At 42.5% G+C, this 10,661-nt stretch overlaps 1 protein-coding gene across 1 annotated transcript in view; it reads left to right on the forward strand.

The window, feature by feature from the left end:
• LOC307034980 (NACHT, LRR and PYD domains-containing protein 12-like) overlaps positions 1-1,245 on the forward strand; it is a gene marked incomplete at both ends in the record, with an annotated part of 109,664 nt that extends 108,419 nt beyond the window's left edge. Inside the window, one exon of the mRNA XM_079673904.1 lies at positions 1,079-1,245. Coding sequence (XP_079530030.1) covers positions 1,079-1,245 — 167 coding nt within the window. The remainder of the gene's footprint in view (positions 1-1,078) is intronic.
• Between the last annotated feature and the right edge of the window lie 9,416 nt (positions 1,246-10,661).

Genomic DNA, 10,661 nt, shown 5'->3' on the forward strand with positions numbered 1-10,661 from the left:
AAAAAGGCAAAAAGAAATAAACGTTTTTTAAAAAACTATTTGACTGATATTTCAATGCTAAAGCACAATAAAGAACCAAGCTGTGACGCTCCCAACCAGCAAGGTCTAAAAACTGTTTGCTTCAGTCAGCCGCACCAGTAGGCTGCAGCACCTCTCCTTTTATGCTGCAGCATCTCGACCTGCAGAGTAACGCACTCAAATCATAAATAAATAATATACACCACAGAATCTCAGGTTACACTCTAAAAAGATAAGATACTATAATCTAAGGAAATGGCTCCTACAGTACTGTTACATTTTAAAATGACACATCTCTCTGAACCATTTGGGATAATCTATGTACACAACTCAACCAAGTATAAATAATACAGGTGTAGAAGATGGACCTTTTTTAATCCCCCGAGAGGATGTGTACACTCTGTCGTACACACACACCATTTGTTTTATATAGGTACGTACAGTACACACAGTACACACTTTTTACATCATGCACATACACAAATACACACACAGTTATATGCACACAGACACATGCAGTTGAGAAGTCAGAGCGGAGGTAGCCAGTCTAGCCGGCGCCAGTGAGCAGTTGGGGGTTAGGTGCTCCCTTGCTCTGGAGTTTTTATATATTTGAATGAGGAAATGTTACATATTATAACTTTAAGTGAACAGAAATCCACCTCTGGAAATGTCGAGTTACTTATATTTGTAAGACATCTGTCTAATTGATTGTCGGTTAACAAAATAATTTTTCCTTTTTATCTACCAGGTCCAAGGAATGAATTATCCCAGAGATATGTCCCAGCAGAGAGCAGAGTCCCAGCAGAGAGCAGAGTCCCAGCAGAGAGTAGAGTCCCAGCAGAGAGCAGAGTCCCAGCAGAGAGCAGAGTCTCAGCAGAGAGCAGAGTCCCTGCAGAGAGCAGAGTCCCAGCAGAGAGCAGAGTCTCAGCAGAGAGCAGAGTCCCAGCAGAGAGCAGAGTCCCAGCAGACCAGAGGCTGCTCTCAGTTCGGACAGAGTTCATTCAAAGAGTGACTCCAACTGTCCTGAACAACCTTCTGGATAAACTCTTTGAGTCTGAAGTGATCAGTGGATCTGAAATGACGTCAGCCAGAAACAAACCCCAAAATGACGGAGCACGAGAGGTGGTGGACGCGGTGCGAAATAAAGGAGCTGCAGCCAGCAGGGTTCTGATCAATGCTCTCCGAGAGCTGGACCCGTATCTTTACAGAGAGCTCAACTTGAGCTGAGGCTAAACCTAGTGGAGTGTGTGTGACAGTTGAACTCTAGTCCTCTGTTTTGTTACCTGAACATGTTTCCCCTTGTCCTTGAAGGTAACACTGATTCTGAGCGAAGGCCACTTTCCTTCTCTCTTTTCTCCTGGACTCCCTCCTGAGAGCAGCTACCCGTATTGGCCTTCCTTTGGTGTATACCATGGAGCAATTGTGGTGATAAAAATCAAATATAATCATGGGTGCACATAACTTTTTTGCCCTGGTTCGCAAAGGAGCACCTTGAGATGTTGCTTGGTGCGCATCCTTAAGATGAAATAAACCGGACCTTTTGAGGGGTACTTTACTTTATGAACAGGGGGGGGGGGGGTCGGTGCGCTAGTGAGCACGCCCATGAACTGTTCGCCTGTGCCGAGGGGTAGAGCGAGGGATCGCAGATGCCGTCGCGCTCGCGGACAGATTGAAAAGATTAAACCTAAATGGCTCGCGAATTATACTTTGGCGGCCGTTAATATACCTGGGCGGCCCGCCCAAATAAAGTCTATGTGTGGGAAACCCTGCTATCTTACCAGTTCTTATGCAACTCGCAAATCTCTCTTTCTCTCTTCTCTCTTTTCTATCTCTCTCTTCTCTCTCCTCTCTCTCTGCTCCTTTTTTGGCGGTGGGTTTAGTTTTAATCGGTAGTCCCTGGACAGATAATAATAATAATTAGGTCTGTCAGTCGATTCAAATATTTAATCACGATTTATCGCATGATTGTCCATAGTTAATCGCAATTCATCACAAATGAATCGCTCGTTTTTTATACGTTTTTAATACTCTTATCAACATATGAGTGGACACATATTCATTGGACAATGACAATGACAAATATTCTCCTGAATATTCTCAACACAACAACCTGGAACCTCTCTCTCTCTCTCTCTTCACTCTCTCCCAACCCTTTCTACTTCTTTGCACTGAGCTAGTTGCTCAAACAGACAAGCCTGTTTACAGTTGTCGGCAAAATGCCGCTCCTTGGTCTTCATAACATTCAAAGCATGAGACTGAAGTTCCCACAGGGGAGTTGTCAGAGAACTTCTGCAGGTGTTTCAGTGTTGTGGGTGAAGTCTGCAGTGTAGAAGGTGAAGAGAAACGGTCCAGCATCCCGTACTGCTGATGACGGTACACCCTTTCCAATCCACACACACACACACACACACACACACACACACACACACACACACACACACACACACACACACACACACACACACACACACACACACAGACTTCTGCAGTCCTCCAATCAGACGCCAGCTGTCTCTACACAGGTGGAATGTGCTTCCAATGAAAATAAAAAAAGACAAATTGATAAATGATATTTTTTTCACAGATTATATTTCCATTCAAAGATTCAAGATTTGAAGGTTATATTGTCGTTCACGTTATTAATACAGTATGAGCAGATTAGTAACAAACCACTCAAAGATTGAAGTTAAATACTTATTTCATGTGCATTTGGAAAGCTTTGCTATTCTCTTACATTCCTCCAGAGTCAGAAAAGTCTGAGTTAACTTTTTGGAGAACCATAAAAAAGGGCTAAAAGTGATACAAATGTATCCGTAAATAGTGCTTCATAATGCGGGTAGAGTCCCCTCAAACTCCCCTTACATTCCTCCAGAGACCAGTTCAAAAACTTAAAGTTTGGTAAGAACCAGGCTGGGGGGTCTCCAGGCAACACATTTATCCGAGCCAGAGTGCACATGTAGCGGATGAATTCCTCCAGGACATTACACGGCCGTTTTTGTTCTGAATCCTCTCAAAAAACGGGTTTCCGATTTCGTGCAGACAGCAGTCTGAAATGGATGAATGAACTTTTTCAACGGAGTAGGGGAACCTGATTTTCCCCTCTCTGTTGTAAGTTGCGACGGAGAAGGGGAAAAGTGTCCAGGGCTTTGGACCGAAGCGCCAACAGGTTGAGCTTTTTCGAGCCCCTTCTCCGTTGGCACTCAGTCGTTTTTTCGACAATTTTTTAAAACTTCATTTTTGATTATTTTAAGATATAATTGACCGTTTTCTTTACTTTTTTCTTCTTCTTTTTTCCACGGGTGGGTGTGCATGGCAGGCCGCCTATGAGCCACCTATGAGTACCCAAATTCTGCCTGGAACCTCCAGGATTTGTTTCTCCGTTTATATGCGTTAGCGTAACCGGTGATTGCAACAATGGGTCCAATGCTTTAATGCATGGTATACGACCGGGTTAAATTGTCCCACCTCCGCACCAACAACATTGGGTCTGATGCATCAATTCATGGTGCCCCAACCATGAGAGGGTTTGGGGTGCCCCGGAACCAGGCAGTACCCCAGCAGGAAACAGGTTTTATGGTCAAAGGAGGAAAGAGTGCTAGAACCGGGGTAAAACAAAGAAAGTGTCCGACAATAGTGACTTGTGAGGCGGCCAGAGAGTCTGTCATATCTCGTTCCTATCCTCCAGGCAATGTGGTTACCAGAACTGGGTCAAATTGACCAAAATGTAAAACAAATAAGTTTCAATTCATCCATGGAAAAGGGCTGAAAATGAAATAAAGTATCCAAAAATAGTGCATCAGTCCCCTGTCAACTCCCCCTTGCATTCCTCCACAGTCAGAAAAAGTCTGAGTTCACTTTTTGGGGATCCATAGAAAAGGGGTGAAAGTGAGAAAATGTATCCCAAAATAGTGTCTCATAATGCGGGTAGAGTCCCCTCAAACTCCCCTTACATTCGTCCAGAGACCAGTTTGCAAACTTAAAGTTTGGTAAGAACCAGGCTGGGGGGTCTCCAGGCAACAAATGTATCAGAGCCAGAGTGCACATGGAGCGGATACATTCCTCCATGAAATCCGACACCCGTTTTTTTTTTTCTGAGTCCTCTCAAAAACCGGGTTTCCGATTTCGTGCAGACAGTAGTCTGAAATGGATGAATACATTTTTTTGACGGAGAAGGGGAAGCTTGGTTTCCCCTCTCCGTTGTAAGTTGCAACGGAGAAGTGGAAAAGTGTCCGGGGCTTCGGCCCGAAGGAGCTTTTTTGAGCCCCTTCTCCGTTGGCACCTAGTAATTATTTCGAGAATATTTTTAAACTTCATTTTTGATTATTTTAAGATATAATTGACCGTTTTTTTCACTTTTTTCTTCTTTCCACGGGTGGGGGCTCATGGCAGGCCGCCTATGAGCTCCCAAATTTGGCCTGGAACCTCCAGGATTTGTGGGCTAAGTTCCATAAACTGACAAAGTCACCCAGAAATGTCACTTTTATTGCCCAAAAATATATAATACAAATACATTTAAATAGTAAAGGTTACAATTGTGCTCCGAATAACCCGGAATTTGATTTATATAGCCCAATAATAGTGAATAAAAATCATGTTCATGGAAAAAAGTGTTAAAATGCCTGATTAATGCAGATGCAGGACCCCAGACCCCAGTGAGCTCAAGACTATGTGCATTGTGTTAGGGAACCATATTAATGATAAAATAAATCATTTAAATGTGAAGATAATTATTACAAATCATGTTTAGGGGGAAAACTGTGGAGAGGAGCCTGAAAATGACTCTTCAGCACCCCGGAGAAGCAGGGTGTGAGACTCACAGAGTGCACCCAGAGAGATCCTTGCAGCACATGGCTCTTGCACCCAGACTGTATCCAGAGAACAGGCTGCTTCACAGCACTTTGTAACCCAGGAAAGCAGCTTGAATCGTGGGTACATGAGTGTTAAAAGTGCATTAAACTGTTTTAATTCAAATGTATGTTTGACTGCATAAACATCCGGTGTTATGGACATATTCATGTCAGTATGGACAGGAAACTGTCCATTTCGTCCCCTTTTAAGTCATGAAATGTACAAGAAGATGAAAACAGCAGAGTCACTGCTGTTAGCAGGGTCTCAGACTCACAGGCACATATGCAGAGATCCAGGGTGATGCACATGGCTTTTCTACCCAGGAATAAGTCTTTGAAAGCTGGGGAAAAGTGGTGTGAATAGAGGGAGAGAGCCCCCAGAGAGAAGCGGAGTGTGAGACTCACAGAGCGCACCCATTTTGGCAATGTACGGCAACCCAAGAAGGACATTTGACACAGCGGCGTTTCACAAAGAAGAGAAAATAACGCTCAAAAAACCAGACGACATTAATAATAATAAACTTTATTTATATAACACCTTTCATGCTTGAAGTGCTTTTACAGAGTATGACATAAAATGACAATGACAAATGAGGAACAATAATTAAAAACAAGGTGTAAACAAACAGAAAGAGTTATAGCTTAAAACATGAACAGTGATACTACTAAAAAATTACTATTGCCCCAAATTATAAGCTAAATTAAAAAGATTGGTCTTAATTTAATTTAAATGGCCGACCAACCCTTTTTGACTGGTCATATTTCTGGAGTAATTATACAGTTTTTGAGGAACAGAAATGTTTTTTTCTGGCATCACTTTAACATTTTAACAAGGTGCTGGTGGGTGAGCAAACTTGGAGTAATAAGCTAAATATATATATACTTCAAGGTCCTCCAGGAACAACTGAAGTTTAATTAATAAATGTGACAATAAAATAAAAAACGGCTAGATATTCTCTTATCTTCCTCCAGCAGCGTATTACTGAAACACCTAGGATTGTGTACATTAAAAAATGTAAAACCTTTAAAAGAATAATTTACAGAGCACAGATTAAAATCAGTCCTGTTTGAATAAATATCTGAATATTTCTGAATAAACAGTGACTTTTTAGCCAATATCACCTCCTCAGTTCCCCCTCTATACATTCAAATGAATACAAATTAAGGTTTATATCTTCTCTCTTAGCTGTAGTGCTAATTATCAACGTTTCTAAAACCAATATATTAAAAATGTATGAATGGAAAAAAGGTGTATTTTCATTATGATTTTAAAGGGTTTCATTATAATCTTTATCCAATATTTAATACTTCTTGATGAATCCAAACTACTTTTGAAATGTGAACAGTGCAACAACAATGTAGAAAAACTGGTATCATCGTTCTTTAAAATGTATTTTCTCCACTATCAATGCTATGCTAACACGCAGTCTACAGCGCTGGAAGTAATACAAGTTTTATTTCTGCCAAAACTAAGCCTCTGAAATATAAATGTTCCCACAGACTTTGAAACCTAATGTTTATCTTTAGTTGGAGCTTCTCCTTTTTCAAACCTTTCCTCCTAAATGTGAGTTCAAAGCTCTGATTATCTCCTGAACAAAGACTATGAACATATTCATCGTCCTCTGTTTATAAGTGACTGTTATTTTTGTATATATTGACTCTTGTGCCGTTATATTTTCCTTTTGTATTGATGCCTCTTAATGTGGGACTTTGTATACATGTGTAAATGTTTGATTCTGTAGATATCTTTAAATAGTTTAACTTTTATTCATCGGGATTGTGAGAAACAGCTAAGATGTGGAAAATGTGGAAAATACAGCTAAATGTGTACTTTTAATAAAGGTGTATCCTGTGTAAAGTCTGGTATAATTGAGATGTGTTGTTTTTTTTCCCAGGAATGGCTTCAAGGATACAAATGAATATTTTCTAAGTAAAACAATGAACATTTAATCGCTGATTTTGCTGCAAAATGACCACAAATCAACGTGTTTTGCTAACTTTGCAGCTCCCTTTTTCCTCTCATTACAGCAGCAGTCGAGTGCTTTCACCTTTCCAATCTAATTACATATTCATAATAAACACACAGAGTTTACACAGCATTTACATGTGTTAAAACATACTTAATCTAAACAACTCCGACAACATACCTCACTTTCTGTTTCCTGCCATTCCTCATTACCTCAAACATTAAATCAAAATCAAAGCACTTTCTGTTTAACCATTTTAAATCTGAGTTTCCATAGAAACCTCTCCTCAGGGATTAAGTCACTTATTGAAGGACTGTAGAGAAAGTATAATTTTCAAAGGAGTGAACTGACCCTGAGTCACAGTGTCAGAGGTCATAGGTCAGAGGAAATGTAACAGCATAAACAGGCAGTAATTCTACCTAAAGGGAATCACAGTGAGGTTAAACATCCTGCTGTGTTTCTCTGGATCTGGATCTGTATCGTACCACACTGACGATCACTGATGGAAATCTTCACTACGATTTGATCCAGATCGTTGATCCTCTCCTGAGAAAAGCCTTCCTCGATCGCTACCTTAGAATCAAGGACCTAAAAGATAAGAGAGAGAGGAAGGAAGTCAGACTCTCCTCGGACTGGAAGAGCTTGGTTGCAGTTGAATAGTCCAAAAATCAGCTCCTAACGTCTATCCCTTGACCTCTGTGTGAAACGTCATAGGGTTAAGGAATAGTGTATTGGAGAATTCAAAAGGATTTAGGAGAAGAGACTGTGGTACTTTAGAGAATCCGACTGCACTTTTACTATCCGATTTGTTTATGATATTTGGTTGTGTGTAGACGGTGGAAGCAGGGAGAGGCATATACGTGCCTTGATCCCTGCCGAGTCGACGCACAACTGTTGATTGGTGTCAGAGCCAAAACACTTTTTAAGAGCAATGCGCTCATGGTATAGATGTGGCGCATACACCTTGATTCCTACTCTTTTCCCTCACCCTATCCTAAGGGAGTGCATGTACGTAGACACGTTAGTTTAGCTGCTATAGGCTTAGACTGTTGGGGGACACCTTACTTCTTCCTTCTGTCTGTCTGTACCTGTGTACTCTCATGTTCCGAATAACCCAGCTTCCCCCAAATGTCTTTTTGGTGTCTATATATACGCCGGGATCCTGAGTCGTGGCTGAACCTGTCTCTGCGGTCCTGCCTGACTCTCATCATACTACTTCCCTGATGGCTCCCACAGGATTGTTGACATCCTCATGGATTCATCTTTGTGAGGATCCACATTGCGGCCTTCCTCTTTTTCCTCTGTTGTTGTCTGTCTGTCTTCCTGGCTGGGCGTAGCTGACCTACATTTGGATTTCCGTCTCCACACTGCTCCAGCTGTTGATCATCTCGCTGATTGCCACTACTCACCTGCACCTGCTTAAAATCCTGGTTCTCATCCTCAGTCTTCTCCAAGTCTTTTATTTATTCTTCAGGGGTAAACGAACTTCCAGGCCCATTTTTTGACACTTCACCACTGTTCAGTCTTAGTGCTTGCATGCGGGTTCTCATCTCCAATCATTCCACATGAAGCCTAACAGAAGAACTGGCCAAGAAGAACCCCGCAGGCACTGTATCGGATCCCGCCACAGTCCATCATGCTCTGTCTAGTCAGGGTTCCCTTCTGGGTCACACGACCAGCTCATCAGGGCGTAAGTCGAGAGTAATCAATCCATGGCTCATCATGTCTTAGAGTTAGCTTGCCAGATCTCTGCTCTCTCTACCTCGGCTGCTGCTTCTCGTGCCACTCCCAATCATGGTACTGTATCTACTCCACGCCAGGATTTCCCCATCACCGACCCTGAGCCATTCACAATTTAGAGGAAATGGACGTCCACTCTCCGGAGACGTCCGAGAATGGTGCGGTTACCCAAAAGTGACAGACCTAATTTTACCCAGGAAAAGGGTTTGGAATGTTGGGAAAAGTGGTGTAAATAGAGGCAGAGTGAACCCGTGAAACCAGAGAGCAGGCTGTGCAGAAAATGTAAAAAAGTATCCGAAAATAGTGCCTCATAAGGTGGGTAGAGTCCCCTTTCAACTCCCCTTACATTCCTCCAGAGTCAGAAAAAAGTCTGAGTTAACTTTTTGGAGAACTATAAAAAAGGGGTGAAAATGTAAAAAAGTATTTGAAAATAGTGCCTCATAACCTGGGTAGAGTCCCCTGTCAACTACCATATCATTCCTCCACAGGCAAAATAGTCAGATTCAAGTTTTTGGAGAACCAGGGAAAACTGGTGAAAATGGAAAAAAAGTATCCAAAAATAGTGTCTCATAAGGCGGGTAGAGTGCCCTGTCAACTCCCCTTAGATTCCTCCAGTCAGAAAAAAGTCTGAGTTATCTTTTTGGAGAACCACAGAAATTGGTCGAAACTGAGAAAATGTATCCAAAAATAGTGCCTCATAATGCGGGTCGAGTCCCTCAAACTCCCCTTACATTTCTCCAGAGACCAGTTCAAAAACTTAAAGTTTGGTAAGAACCAGGCTGGGGGGTCTCCAGGCAACAAATCTATCCGAGCCAGAGTGCACATTCAGCGGATGATTCCTCCAGGACATCAGACAGCCGTTTTTGTTCTGAGTCCTCTCAAAAAACGGGTTTCCGATTTCGTGCAGACAGCAGTCTGAAATGGATGAATGAACTTTTTCAACGGAGTAGGGGAACCTGATTTTCCCCTCTCCGTTGTAAGTTGCGACGGAGAGGGGAAAAGTGTCCAGGGCTTCGGACCGAAGCGCCAACAGGTTGAGCTTTTTCGAGCCCCTTCTCCGTTGGCACTCAGTCGTTTTTTCGACAATTTTTAAAACTTCATTTTTGATTATTTTAAGATATAATTGACCGTTTTCTTTTACTTTTTTCTTCTTCTTCTTTCCACGGGTGGGTGTGCATGGCAGGCCGCCTATGAGCCGCCTTTGAGTACCCAAATTCTGCCTGGAACCTCCAGGATTTGTTTCGCCGTTTATATGCGTAGCCGTAACCGGTGATTGCAACAATGGGTCCAATGCTTCAATGCATGGTATACGGACCGGGTTAAATTGTCCCACCTCCGCACCAACGCGGGGCTGGTGATGGCAACATTGGGTCTGATGCATCAATTCATGGTGCCCCAACCATGAGAGGGTTTGGGGTGCCCCGGAACCAGGCAGTACCCCAGCAGGAAACCGTTTTATGGTCAAAGGGAGGAAAGAGTGCTAGAACCGGGGTAAAACGAAGAAAGTGTCCGACAATAGTGACTTGTGAGGCGGCCAGAGAGTCTGTCATATCTCGGTCCTATCCTCCAGGCAATGTGGTTCCAGAACTGGGTCAAATTGACCAAAATGTAAAAAAAATAAGTTTCAATTCATCCATGGAAAAGGGCTGAAAATGAAAAAAAGTATCCAAACATAGTGCATCAGTCCCCTGTCAACTCCCCTTGCATTCCTCCACAGTCAGAAAAAGTCTGAGTTCACTTTTTGGAGATCCATAGAAAAGGGGTGAAAGGGAGAAATGTATCCCAAAATAGTGTCTCATAATGCGGGTAGAGTCCCCTCAAACTCCCCTTACATTCGTCCAGAGACCAGTTTGCAAACTTAAAGTTTGGTAAGAACCAGGCTGGGGGGGTCTCCAGGCAACACATGTATCAGAGCCAGAGTGCACATGGAGCGGATACATTCCTCCATGAAATCAGACACCCGTTTTTTTTTTCTGAGTCCTCTCAAAAACCGGGTTTCCGATTTCGTGCAGACAGTAGTCTGAAATGGATGAATACATTTTTTTGACGGAGAAGGGGAAGCTTGGTTTCCCCTCTCCGTTGTAAGTTG

Source organism: Notothenia rossii (genome assembly GCF_949606895.1).
Source record: "Notothenia rossii genome assembly, chromosome: 4".
NCBI classification, from domain to species: domain Eukaryota; kingdom Metazoa; phylum Chordata; class Actinopteri; order Perciformes; family Nototheniidae; genus Notothenia; species Notothenia rossii.